The sequence below is a fragment of the Plasmodium gonderi genome (assembly GCF_002157705.1).
Source record: "Plasmodium gonderi DNA, contig: Chr02, whole genome shotgun sequence".
Classification (NCBI taxonomy): Eukaryota; Apicomplexa; class Aconoidasida; order Haemosporida; family Plasmodiidae; genus Plasmodium; species Plasmodium gonderi.
In genome coordinates, this window is record NW_021628926.1 from 864,336 (window position 1) to 879,911 (window position 15,576).

At 20.2% G+C, this 15,576-nt stretch overlaps 1 protein-coding gene and 1 pseudogene across 2 annotated transcripts; both read left to right on the forward strand.

Moving 5' to 3' along the window:
- Nucleotides 1-136: 136 nt before the first annotated feature.
- On the forward strand, nucleotides 137-2,318 carry PGO_021680 (annotated as a pseudogene). The gene has a single exon. A coding segment is annotated over exon 1 (2,182 nt).
- Nucleotides 2,319-4,980: 2,662 nt separating this feature from the next.
- On the forward strand, nucleotides 4,981-6,902 carry PGO_021690 (variable surface protein; the record flags this gene model as incomplete). Its single annotated transcript, XM_028685984.1, has 3 exons — nucleotides 4,981-5,031; nucleotides 5,414-6,574; nucleotides 6,726-6,902. The coding sequence occupies 3 exons, from the start codon at nucleotides 4,981-4,983 to the stop codon at nucleotides 6,900-6,902; spliced, it is 1,389 nt and encodes a 462-aa protein (XP_028541785.1).
- Nucleotides 6,903-15,576: the final 8,674 nt, after the last annotated feature.

Genomic DNA, 15,576 nt, shown 5'->3' on the forward strand with positions numbered 1-15,576 from the left:
TAGCAATATATTCATGCTGATACATTAGCGAAATAATAATAAATATATATGGCCATTTTAATAAATTATCAAATGTTATTATTTTCAGTTGTAGATACCTATATCTTTATAAATTTTATTAGAACACTTTGTAATAATGAAAGAAAACAAAGTGGACCCGGCATTTTTAATGTTGAAAAATGGAAGTGTACGTTTTCATAGTTCACAAAAATATCTGAATATATAGCATATATAAACAAGCTATTTCTGAATAAATATGTTGTAGGAGCCATTATTTATTTATTATTTAATATAAATTTGCACTTTTTATATTTGTTACTGTTTTCTGTCACTTACAATACAAAGTTAGATTAAAAAGCAAAATATTATTATTGTATGATTTATTTGATCGTGCATATAATAATGTGCTTAATCCTAGTTTATGCAATATCTGTGGTGAAAAAAAAATATATTGTGGTTTCTGAAAAAAAATCATTGATATTATAATATCATATTGGAATGATTATTAGAACTTCCTAAATCGAAAGGAACGAGTTACACGAATGTATGTTGTCTTAATTTATTATATTGGTTATATGGTAAAATAAAAGACATTAAAATTAATTCAAGTGAATTTGAGACATTTTATAGACAATTAAAAGTTTTTTTGAGAAAAAACACTTTTAATTACAAAATAACCAATAATCATGTATTCTATAAAATATATGTAAAATCATATGATAAAAATGTTTTAATGTATACGAAAGAATTATATGATTTTGTACATTTTTATGAATGGATAGAGGATGTATTGGATAATAACTCAAGGCAGAAGGTGATTATGTGCAAATACAAAATTCATATTTTGAAAATGTACGATAAAATGAAAAATGTTGCATTTCAATAAATTATGGGCAGCATGTAGAAGAAATAAAAATATTTATTGAAATATGTATGAAAATTGATTAGCTAAGTTTCTTGGAGATAAATGTTTTTGTAATTCTCTAGGATTAATATTGAATGAAGGTAAAAAAGGCATATGAGCATAAGAAGAAAATCAAGATGATAGAGTCTCGAGAGGAAAACATGTTGCACCAAAAGAAGAAGAGATGTCTAGTTTATCAGAAGTTTCTACATTAAATATAAAAATGTGCATAATTATATCTTTATTATTATTAACACATTTTTTTGTGAATAATAAATTTCTTATTAGAATGGATGCAAAACAATTATTTAATTACAGAAAATATTCATCCATGTGATTTTTTTTTCTCAGATATACCTTTATGAAGATATTTTAAATGCATTTCCTTCAAAAAAAAAATTATATGAACAGTTAAATAGGCATAATTATATAGACCTTAATTTTACACAATGTAAATCATTTGAAGAAAAAGATAAAAATATAAAAAACATTTGTACCAAGGCCGTAAGAAAATATAAAAGAATAAATAAAATAGGTAATAGAAGAACTTCATGAAGACTGGTGTTTGCACTTTATACATTGAATACAAGATAAAATATGAGAACAATATGGCAATACTGGTGACTACATGCTTGGAAATTCATATATTATTAAATTTTTTGATTTAATAGTTATTTGTAATAACACCTCAAGCTAATATCCTTGCTTCTATGATTTTAATATTAATTTAAAGGGATAGAAATAAGTTATTGATTTAATGGATTATTTTAAAATTCATGAAAATATTGATAATACAAAATTATGTGATTATAATGAATTCACATTAAATTGCAAATACATTAATGATGTTACAGGATTATATAAAAAATATAAAAGAAACTGTTGTGTTTACTTTTATTATGGTGGTTACTAGAATAATTGTTCACATTATTTTAAATGCGATGATAAATACAACCCTAAAATGGTCTTGAATATTTTAAAATGTCCTATTGATGTGAATAAAAAAGAAATAGATGAAGATGTGGAATCTGTACCATTTTGATAGAAACGTTATCCTAACAAGATTAAATTCATTAAAGCGTTTTAATGGACTTAAAAATATATGTATTGGATTAATGTATGACTATTTCTCTTTGTTTTCGATGCTATTTTTATTATTTTTAGGAATACTATTCCTATTTTTTGTTTTTTATAAAGTAAATATAATATGTGTTTTAAAATACCAATGATTGATATTATCATGAGTAAAACATTGTGTTTTATAATTACAGTTATTGCGCAAATTCTTTTATAACGATTTAACCTTTTTGTTTTTGCCTTATAGTTTACGCCCTTAGTAATATGTGTACATATGAAATTAATGAACAAAAATTTAAATATAATTATAATCAAAAATATCCTCATAAATTGCTAAAAAGGCATTCAGAATCTCCAGAGAAGAATTTGAGAGGTAGAAAGATTCATATAGATTATATATCTTCTAAAGGATAATTAGAAAAATGAAACAAATTACATAAAATAATATAGAAAAGTGCTAATAGATGATATATGAATTACATTATTTATACTATTCCATATAATACGGATAAAATACATTTATGTTGTAGAATCTACATCTATATTTTCTTAAATGTTTTTTCTGTTTGCTCATTTTGTCACTCCTTGGTTTCTATTTTAAAACTCCACGAATTAATCATTATTTATCTTAAATGATATTTGTTATTTTTTAAAATATTATTTTTTATAGATAAAGACTCACTTATAAGAGTTATTTGAATATAATTATGCTAAATATTTTTTTAAATATTTATAAAATATATGCAATTTTACAATAAGGATATATTTTTTAAGTTTATTGAAAAATTCTACTAAAGCGTATTTCATTGAATATTGCTTAATTCCTATAGGTGGAAATTTTGTTTAGATATGTTTTTTATTTACTATTATATCATAAATATTATAACGTAATTATGTAAAATTACTTATTGCTTAGTGTGAATAATCGAACTTATGCGTACAAAATATCAAATATAACTATATATATAGAGGTTGTTTAATAAATATTCTGTGCTTTAATATATATATATATAATAAGATATATTGAGAAATGAATGTAGTAGTTAATGTGATGAAATAATTAGATGTTTTTATTATAACTAATTTCAAAATATGACAATGTTTTTTCTTTAGATATAATATTGTTATGGTGTAAAAACGGAAAAATATAATCTATATTATGATGAGTGTGTTTAAAAATAACATTGAATATACATCAGTTTATAATGTAATATGAATTATACTGGAATAGATTGCATATATTAATGCATACGGGGAAATATTTACGTATTTTTTTTATAATTTATCGATTAGAGTTAAGAAAAAAAGAGGTTATATAAAAATATTTGAATATTTCCTATTCAAATATGTATTACCAAATATATAATTTTTATTATATCATATTTAATCTATGAATAGATGAAGTCATCTCTAAAAAAACTAAATGCATAAAATTTAAGAACAATTAAAAGTTCATTATATTTCTGTGTTATCACTGAAGTAATAATTATTTGTATAGCTAATTAATTATATAATAAATGTGCGTAATTATGATTATACTAATGAGATGAGTTGTAATAACAGGAGGAAGTGTTAAAGGAGTGTTTCTTGAAAATATACATATAAAAATTCTTTAAAAATGAGGAATAAATCATTATAACATTAAATAATTATGAATAATCATTATTATAAAAAAAGGCAAAATAAATATTTGTAATTTAACACTTTACAATAACGAAAATTTATATATAAATTACAAAATAAATGATATGAGTATAAAAAATAATAAATATTTTTATATTATAACACTGAAACATTTACAAACTAATTAATTATAACTCATAATATATGTAATCATATTATAATAAAATTTAAACATACATTTATTTTTCACGTAACTTAAGCAAAATAAATTTATATAAAAATGAATATGATTCACATTAATACATTATCATATTGAATAAAATATAAAAATGTAAATATGTCAAGGAATAAATATAAAAATTAGACTAATTGCAATTAAAAGGTGTGTAATGAAATATCCAAGAACGACTATTTATATATATTATTATAAACGTCTTTTTAATTAAAATATTTTATATTATTTTTAATAAAATATGAAAAATATAGATATAAAATAAATAGAAAATTAAGCAAGTAAAAATGTAAAATATTATTTCTACACATATTACAATGTAATTAACAAAAATTAAGTTAATTTTATGACAATATTTTAATATTATATATATCATATGAAATTATGCCCAAATAGATGTGGAACAATGTATTTATAATTATAGAATCATATAAAGGTTTATCCATAATTTTTATTGTATTTAAAGTTAAAAAATTTGGACTTAAAATTAATTATTTTTATTGTACTACTTTGTTACTTCATTAATTTATAGAATTTGTTCATTTTTGGAAATGTAAAAATTTAGCACTTTTGTAACTACGTGAGCATATTCCTAATTATAAGTTTGTTAAAAAAAACTGTTAATTTTTCTACATGTTTAAATGCTCTGAAATTAAGGGAAGAGTTATTTTTTAAATTATAAAATAACTATTAACTTAAAATGTAATCGAATTATAATTCAATATACAAAAAACTATAGACGTCTCTCTTATAGTGAAATATAATATATTTACCATATATTATACTTTGCAATTTACAATGTTTTTTTCCCATACATTCATCCTTTTTATCATTAATATTCATTTCATTATTTAATTAAAAGTTATGCGTCCCCACGTGTCATAATGAGCGCTTAATAATATAAACAAGATAGTTTAAATCTTCAGTGACAAAAGAGTGTATTATAAGGAAAATAAAAATTTTAAACAATTAATAATTTTTTTTAATGTATAGTATATATTTTTAGAACAAATGTTATTCATACATCTAAATTTTAACAAAAATAGTAGTATCTTAAAATTGTGATAATTTGTTTTCTAACATAATAATAAACAAAACTCAAGCACATTATAACAGAAATATAAAATTTTAAAAAATATTACATATGCGCATTGCATTTCATTCTAATTTTTATTTTCACTCACAATATACATGCGTACATATATTCCTTAGCATATCTGTTTATGCTTTACCGTATTAAGAATTTTTTTTTTTTATTCCTAAGAATAAAAAAATAATTCGTACTAATTTTATATTTATGTGTGTGTATTACATTAGATAGAGTAGATGGATAAATATATTACAACTGTATAGTATTATATAAATAATAATGTGTATTTCATTTAATTAGCTTATTTTAGTATATGATGGGACTCAATATCAATGAAGCAAGGATAAATATTAGTTTTTTTGCTTAAATAATATTAAATATAATTCTAAATATTATATAATTTTTTCTCTCTATATAATTTATTAGCTGTATCAGGAATAATGCATTTCACTAATTATATAATTTAATTTTGTTCATTAATATTTAGGCAAATATAATGGATATGTTACCTTCATATCAAATATATAAAGTACTTAATGATGAAAACGGTAGCACTGATATTAAGACTAATAGTTTTTGTAACGATTTAAGTACAAATAAAGATGTTATAAAACTTTGTAAAAAGGTTGAGGGGAACCTCACAAGACTTTCAGAAATTGATGAATTGAAAAATAAAAGTCATAACGATCGTTGCTTATATTTCAACTATTGGGTACATGGGGAAATGCGTAAAATATTAAAAGACAAGAATGGAAATCGTGTTATCGAACAGGAATTTAAAAAATTACGTGACAAATGGTATCACATTAGTAATAATTTAATGAAAAATGATTTTAATACAAATTATAGTACTATAATAGAAGAACTTAGAAATAAATGGGGAGTTTCAAGTGGAAATAATGGTATTACAAACAGTTCACGAGCACAAATATCAGAGAGAGTTTATTCCATTAAGGATTTCAGCAAACACGAGGTTTGCTTATACAATTCAGATTGTACATTCGAACAGTGCGATGATATGAAATCATTGTATGATTATTTTAAAAACGTTGATTATATTAAAAGTAAAATAAATAATAACAAAAACATATGTTCTATTTATTCCGAATACGTTAAGTCTATTAAACCATTATATGATAAATATAAAGAAAATTGTTGTTACTATTGGTTTTGTGATTACTTTAATTGTAACTATGATTATGAGGTGGATGAATTATTATATAAATTAAAAAAGTGTCCGGAAGGAAAAGATATTAATAATTCTGAAAATACTAGTTCTACAAGCGAAAATAATGAGTTTTACTCTCGTATAAATAACGGAAAAAGTCTTTTTTTGAATTCAGCATTTCCTGATAATAAAACGGGATATAAATACTTTAGATGTTATAAAAAAAATGATAATAAAGAAGATCTTCCGAATGTGGCATCATGTTATGAAGTTAAAACAAATAATTATGAAGGTTTTGAAAAAGTATTTGGTGGCGAAAATGCTGATGCGAAAATATATAGAAATCTTATGACCTTACGAAAAAACAAAACTAAAGAAATTGATACGTATGAATCTATGAGTCCAGAAATTATATGTAACACATTATTTTGTGACCCTTACCGTATTGGGACACTGTTCATTTTAATAATTGGATTAATTGTAATTTTCTTCATATATTACAAAGTATGTTAAAATTTTAATTTTTAACATAAGAAATATATAGTAATACGTATAATATATTTTTCATAAAAATTTATAACTATTCAATACATACAGTATAATTTATTCAAAATTTTCCTTTATTTTCTAGTTTACGCCGTTTGGACCATGGTTAAATAGAGTTTTGCGTAAAAAAAGAATTAAAAGTGAATTTCACGAAGATTTTAGAAAAAATTCATCAAAACATAAGTCACACCTGGTAAATAAAAATAGGTCAAATAAACGTATAAGCATAGCTTATGAGTCTCATGGAAAAAACAGAAAATAAATTTCGGTCAAGTATAATATGAGTTGTAAAAAACATACTATTAGCAGTATGATTTCACATTTTTATAAATATTGTGAAAATGAAATAAATGTCTTGAAAAAAAAATGTAGATATTATAAAATTAACTTTAAAAATCGTTTTAAACGAGTAATATATACATAAATGTAAAAATATGGAAAAATTATTAAAAAGAAAAGATGTTAAATGTAAGAAATTCTTAATTGCAGTTCATATATAGTATTTTATGACGTATTAAATTATTTGTAAAACATAATGAATAAGAAATTATAAAAATTATATATATGCAAATATAGGTTCTGGAATTTGTTAATAAAAATGAATAACATATGAATATATATATATAGAATGCAAATGTTGTGGTATTATTAAATGAAATTATGCATATTTACGCTTTTTAATTTTCTCATTTAATTTTTTTTTTTTTACTAACATTATAGAAATGAAGATTATATTCATTTTTTTATTGTTTTATTTGTAACTGCATATTTATTTATTATTTAAAATACGGAAAATAAAAAAACATGAATTATAGAATTATTATATTCATAAAATTTGGTACAATATTCATTATTTACATGTAAAAAAAATTTCGTATGTAATTAATTTTATAATGAATATATTTTTTATATGAATGTTGTTTATTATATTGCAAATATTCTTGGTGAGTATATTGTCTATATTTAAATATTAACAATTTTAACATTTCATTTTTACATTTTTCAAATACATCATCATATGTTTCATTTTTTTTTTTATATTTAGTGCTCATTATATTTATCCATACGATTTTTGATAATTTTTTTTCTATGTTTATGTATAAATAACGTGACATACTTTTTAGGTAATAAATACTACTGACTATTATATAATATATTATATAGAGTGAAATCCGAATTTATTTTGTCCATAAAATCTTTTTTTATAAATGTTCTGCTAGTTTCATCCTTAATTGTATTCCACATATTATATTTTTCTTTAATTCGTAAATATAATAATTTTCCGATGGGCGTAAACTAAAGTAAAATAATGAAATAAAAATTGGGTATATATCTCCTTTATAATAATAATTTAATATAAAAAGTTATCATAAATGTTTTCATAAAATAATCATATATTATGAAAGAATATAACTCTACCTTAAAAAAAAGGAAAAATATTGAAAATATTCCTAACGTTGTACCTATCAAAGCTATTGAAGATTGAAATGAAGAATTTAGAGAATTAGAACTATTATCATCTGTCCTATATTTATCTAATAATTCAGCCCTATTTTCTGCTGTCAGTTTTTCATTTTTTTCTAATATACTTTGATATTGTTTAAATTGTTCTCTATCTAGTTTTATTCCTTCACTTTCACATTCTGGTGAACTAAGTATATCTGTGTCAATATATTTTTTTATGTGTTCTTTTAAATCTGAACAGTAAGCCTTTGTTTTTTCTACTCCATCACATAAAGGTTCTTTAATAATATAAATTACATATGAATCGAGAATGTATTTGCAATATCGTGAATTAGATATTTCATCAACTTTAATACCTATATTTTCATTAAAAATTCCATAAAATAATAATAAATCGTACATTTTTTTTAGAAAAACAAATTCTGTAGAACTCATATTCTTTAAGCTACATTGATCGTAATTATTCAATTTATTTTTTATTTTGTTCCATTCTTGAAAGAATTTCGTAATTTTTTGGTTATTATTATATTCACGAACTACGCTGTCGTGGAACCAGTACTTTAAGTAAAAACAGCGCTTTGTTGGATCATTGTTCATATTATTAAAATAATCATGACCATTATCATCATACAAAAGTTTTAGGTTACAATAGAGATTTTTATAAATTTCTTTAGTGGTTTCGTCCTCGGTTTCATTTATAGGTTGGAATTTGCAAATACCGTTCTTATAATTACCATGAGATAATACCTTATCAAATTTATCATAAAATTTAAACAATTCCTTACTTTTTAAATCACGAAACTGAAAATAAATGAATAAATTAAATAATATGTTTTTTTATGTTTATTATGTAATGTTTTCTTATATGTATTATAAAAACAACGTATTATAATAATTTGCGAAGAGTTCACTATATTAATAGACATATTTAAATATACTTCTTGATAATATAATTCATAGTGATTTATGGTATCAGCCATTTTAGATATAATATATAATAAAATACGTGCATATATATGTATGATAAATCAATAATAGATAAACATTTTAACATATTATATTAGAATGAATGTTAGCATAATAAATATTCAAACAGTGCACAGAATAAAAGTGTATATGATATTACTTTATCATTTAATTATAATTATGATTTTAATATGATATATTCTAAAATTTCTAATAAATAAATGCTATTTTCATTACATATAAGATTAGTATTACATATAAATAATTATATTATTTGAATAAATATATTCCTACATATACCCTTAGGTAAGAATTATATAATATAACTAGCATGATACAAAATAAAAGGATTATATTATACCAAAAAATGTATTTAAATTTATATTTACACCCATATATAAATATATTTTTCATTTAAAAGCATCCTATATATATATATGTATAAATGTGCTAGAATATGAGAATTACAATGTGTTAATTTTGATGAAAATTTTTATTATATCTATATTATATCCTTTTATTTATAATAAAATTAATAACATTAGGAGTGGTCGAAAAAGTTTTTAAATGCTTCTATACTACATAATTATTAATATATATTGACAAAGGGAAAATGTTGCTATAATCATAAATGCATAAAACTTCTGTATGTATAAATGATTTTTCCCATGAAAAATATATTTTATTTTTATCCCATTTTAATTTTTATTTTACTCTTGTATTAATTGAATATCATCCTATCTGGAGTCATATTGATAAATTTACATCTTTCTTCTATTTTACATGGAATAAAAAATCATTTATAATTCTAAAAAAAAGCCTCATTTAATATATTTATTTTGTATTATAATAAAAAACAAATAATTAAATGTGTAAATGCATAAATTACCAATAATTTTTATAAATAATTTTAATAATAATTTATAGTCCTATAAACTAAATTTATTCTAAACACTAAAAAAAAGAGTGCATACCTTTACTTTTTCTCAATGATGGCATAATATATATACACCACAGTAGAATTTAGTATTTTTAATGAAATATTACAATATAAGTTAATCATATTTAATTTTGTAATATATTAAATATTTTTCCTGTTTCATTCTTCAGAAAATATAATAATAAAGAAATGTAAAATTTTGATATTTTTAACTTATATTTATTAGGTTATTATTATATTGAGCCGTCTTTCATATTATAGGAAATTAACTATATGGATCAATTATACCAAAAAGAAATGTTATTCAATATTTCGCACTTTTCCTTTAAATAAAATTATACAATATAACATTTTTTAATATATCATAAAATGATTACTGTATTTAAGCATATTTATATGTTATCACTGTTCTAATAACATAAAAAAAATTTTAAAGTTATTTTAAAGATACACATAAATAGTATGGAAGGAAAACAATAAAATTATGATGTGCGTGAAATATAGGAAGATATTTATAAAATATAATATTTTTAATTTCATATATTGAAAGAATTACATTTTTTATGTATTCACAATTATTAACATTATTCAATATTACTATAAATTATTCTTAAATGCGTTAGTAGTAAATAGGAACATAAGTATTGATAATAATTTTTACACGGACCTTTATTTATATTAAAATTTTCTTATATTATAATTTATTCATTAAATATATATTATTTTTTAGATTGTATTTATGTTATAATATATTTGTTCTTATGTGAATTTACCAATGCCTGCAAATGCTTTGTGTAGTTGTTCAAGTATTATTTTAAGCTTTTACAGAAATTATAATTAATTTTTAATAGTATTTTATAGAATATTCATCATATATATGACTTTTATAATTTATGATTGTTTCATCTAATAACATATAATTACTGCTTTGCTAAACTAGATACACCCTTTTGTAGTTAAATATTGAGCAAAAGTATTAGTATGCATCATTTACAATACTATAATGTGAATTAGGGATATAATACAAAAATTAAAAATGAACTAGATGAGCACATAATTAACAATAATACGATTTGCTTAATCATAAATTATATTTTTAAAAATTGCTGTTCTTTGAAATTATTTAATATGTTGAAATATACACTTAAACATGAACTAATTAAAAAATATATTTTTTAATAAATATCACTATAGCATAATGTTATGTTTCCTTTGCATTATTCTCTACCATGGTATACTCAAATTTTGTATTATTTTAAGGCATTGTACAAATTACATTGTTATATGAATTATGATTATATAAAAATTATTATGTACATTAAAGAGATTATTTGTTTTGTAAATTTTTTTTTTATTTATTTTGGAAGTAAAATGTTTTTACATTTAACAAAAATGTTAATACTAATTTATAATGTATAAAAATGAATAATAAAAAATATATAGAAAATTTTTTCAGTTATTTTACTTAAGAATAGTAGATAAATATGATCTAAAAAAGAAAAAATTATAAAATGTTTCAAAAGAGGTCTAACACAACTATACCAAAGTATAACCCATAAAATTAAATATATATAACATTTTCATTATAATTAAGAATTAAAACTCATTTATATCAACATTTATCATTCTTTTATCTATTTTAATACAGTGAAGGATTATGTACATAAATATATTATATTAAATTGCTGAAAATAATTACATTTTCCTTTATACATTTTAGAATTGATTAAAGTGAATATAATGATTATACTTCAGATTCATTTGTTATTTTTGTTATTTTATTTTGTTGTATTAATAGATATACACATTGCATTGTTGCCCAATATATAGCTTTATATTTCTATAAATCTAGGATAATAGATTGCATTACTTATTTATTATAATATAACTCTCTTTTCTTTATGCTATTTTTTTTTTTTTTTTGCGTTTTTGTATAAACTTTCACATGATTAACTTTTTGTCCCTTTGTTATATCTTATGAAATAATTTTTTTTCTAAATATAGGGATTATTAATTTAGCACTGAATTATATTTTAGACTATATTCACAATTACTTGAATTTATAGGGTTGTATTCTGTATTAAGCAAAATAAAATCGTTATTTTCCTTTGCATAATATATACATGAATATAAATTTTAATATATAGCATTACAGAACAAAATTTGTTATATGAACAGAGCCTCTTATTAATTATCAATATGATTGAATGAGTATTACTAATGACATATTTGTTATAAAGAAAAAAAAAAAAGAATATTATTGATATAACGGTAATTTCGCTTATTTATTTATGACATTTTATTAATGAACTATTTATTATTTTATATTATTACATGATACATAAGTAAATTCTAAAACAAAAAATATTTGTAATAGGATCACTACGTATATAACTAATTGAACTTAGTTTTTAATGAATAACTTTTTTACCATACCGCATTTTTCCCTACATACTTGATAATATAAGAAAGTGCTTATACGTATGATAATAATGATGTTATTTTAGAATTTTTTTCTATTTCTTAAGTGCAAAAAAAAATTTATAAAGGTGCTTATTTTTGTATCTAACAGAACATGTAAAAATGTGGGATATATACCAGAAGAATTTTATTTGATTCTAGTTCTATTACTATATTGTTCATGTGATTTATCCTTAATTTATTCACATTTTTCTTGAAAATTTATTTAGTTTTTACGTTTTATTATTTAGTATCACACAAAATGATAATATATATTATTTCTTCTATTTTTCGAATTAGAGTTAGCATCGCGAAATGGCATTTTAAAATATTGACTATATTAATATTCATTTATAACAATCCTTAGTTTTTTTTATATACATACACTTTTTACCAGAAGACCGCAGGAGGCATAAACTATTAATTGAGGTGCGTTCATAATATATTATTTAGAGTTATAGATGTTATAGCATTAATTTATAGATGATAATTTATATTAATAATGTAAATTGTCCTAAATTAATAAATACTATACTGTAATAACTTATATATAAAAAAAAGAAACAGTAAAGTTTCCAAAAGTTTTGAACATTCTGTAAAAAATAACAATAATCATTAAAGGTACAGGTGCCACAGGATTCTTCAAAAATTAATCATGGGTTTGCATATGATGTAATTCACAAGGTTGATGTTTTACTTAGAATTGTGTATTTTCTGTAGCAGTATTATTTATAATTTTGTGTTGATTTCTTTTTAAAATTTATTCATAATTATAATAATCAGGAAACTGTTTCTAACAATTAGGTTTTATGAATTTTGAAGGATCCACAAAAAAATAAGTTTCGGATATCTTGAACCTATATTTCTATTTTTAGAGTTTAATTTTTTTTCATATTTTCTCAACAGAATCATTACATAAATTTTCATTCTCTTTTTATTCATAGATGTATATGAGTGTTGCTCTTGATCTGAACAACTATTTAAAGATTTGCAAGAGTTATTTTATACACTATTCATTTCAAAAAATTGTTTTATCTATATATAATAGTCTATAACATGTAAAGAAATAAGTTTTCATATAGGATCATAAAATTTACGAAGGAAATATAAGTAAATATTATTATTATAATACAAATAGTGATTTTCATTAAAAACACCGATAAAGTATGAGATACATTTGCTACATTTTTTTGGAAGAACGAAAATAAAAAAAAAACAACATTTAGAAACGGCACATAATATACACATTAAAATTGGACCAGTATAATTGTATAAATTTTGCATTTGTATACGTGTATCATTGTAAGTGAATAAAAGAATGTCACCAATCCTAATTTTCCTGACAATATTTTCTTAATATTCTTATATCAATAAATGTTAATATAAAAATATATTTTAAATAATTCAAAAATATTTCTAATTATATAAGCAATTATGTCAAAATAAAATTAATAACAAATTTCTATACTCTATTAAAATAATATAATACTTATAGATTCTTATTATAAATGAAAAGATTTTTGTTTTAAATTTCCTGGTATTGTGTATAAGGCTTTTCTATTGTTTTAATTTTACGATTATTATATAAAAAATTATTATCACTGTTTAATTAGAATTTTAATAATATAGATGAATTACTTTTATTTCAAAAGCATAATATCTATGAAAGTGTTAATATTTTATAACTTTTAATTTAATTATTAGATATAATGGAATTTAATATTAAAAAAAAAAAAATATATATATTTTACATATATTTATTTATAATAAACGATTTTTTAACAAAGAAAAAATATTTAATATTATTTAAAAACATATATAAATTAAAACAAGATCTTCCTTTATAAATTATATATTATACGTTTGTAATTATTATATTTATAATATGATTATATGAATTTTATCCAACATATATATATTTTTACAAATATAATAACATCACACATGTAAAATAATAGTTTTAAAATATAATGAATTCATTTGTTTTTTCATTTTGATTTCTTTAATTTTACTTTACATTTATTTTTCGATATATTATTTTTTTTATTTTCTTTTTTGTAACTGATATATATATATATATATATATAGATATATATGGGAAGAATTGAAAGGAAAATATGCATTTTTTTTTATAATACATACATTCCATTTTTGAATATTTCATTATTTTTATCCATGTATAAATAAATTGTTTGCTTATTTATTAAGATAATAAAATGTGTTTTAAATTATCAATAGCAATATTAAATATCTCAAATAATTGTACAGTACACATATAAATATTTAACAAGTATTCTGTTTAATAATTATGTAATTGAAGATAATAAAAATAATAAATAAAAGAATGTATAGAAATGATTTTATTTAAATATTTTAAAATAATATATTCCTTCCAATAAATATTGAAGGGAACTATGCTTTAACTTTTAGAAGCTAATGATGAGACATTATGTAATTAATAAATAATATCACTACATAAGTATAAACTACATAAGTAACAGGATATTGGACATTATAATATATGGAAAAAAATATAATAATAATGAATGCGTGTGTATTTGTTTAAAAAGGACACAATTATAGTAATATTTCAAAAAAAAGTGTAGGAAAAGTAATTATATCTATAATATTATTCAATAGAAAATTACATATGTATTAAAATTAAGAAGTTTTTATGAACGACACTTTGAATTTTTGATAATTTATAGATATGAGATACTATATAACATGTATATTATGTAAACCTTGCTACATACAAAAACATATAATCTGCCTAACTTTTTTTATATATGGATATTTTTATATTTATAAATGCATTAAAATAAATGGATTCTACAAATTTCTTTGTGTTTCACTTAAGTTCTCTTTTAATTATTGTTTGATCATAATTTAATGATTTAGATGTAAGTTAATTCATTTTATATTTTTCTTAAAATCCCAGTTCCTCCTCTGAATTATGTCTAAAGTAACATATTATTTTGTAAAGAAAATTTATTATATCAATCTTTATATTATGTATAAATGTCTTTTAATTCATTCATACTATTATATATGTATACGCAATATAAGTGGTTATATTTTTTCTGTCTAATGTTTATTCTCATCC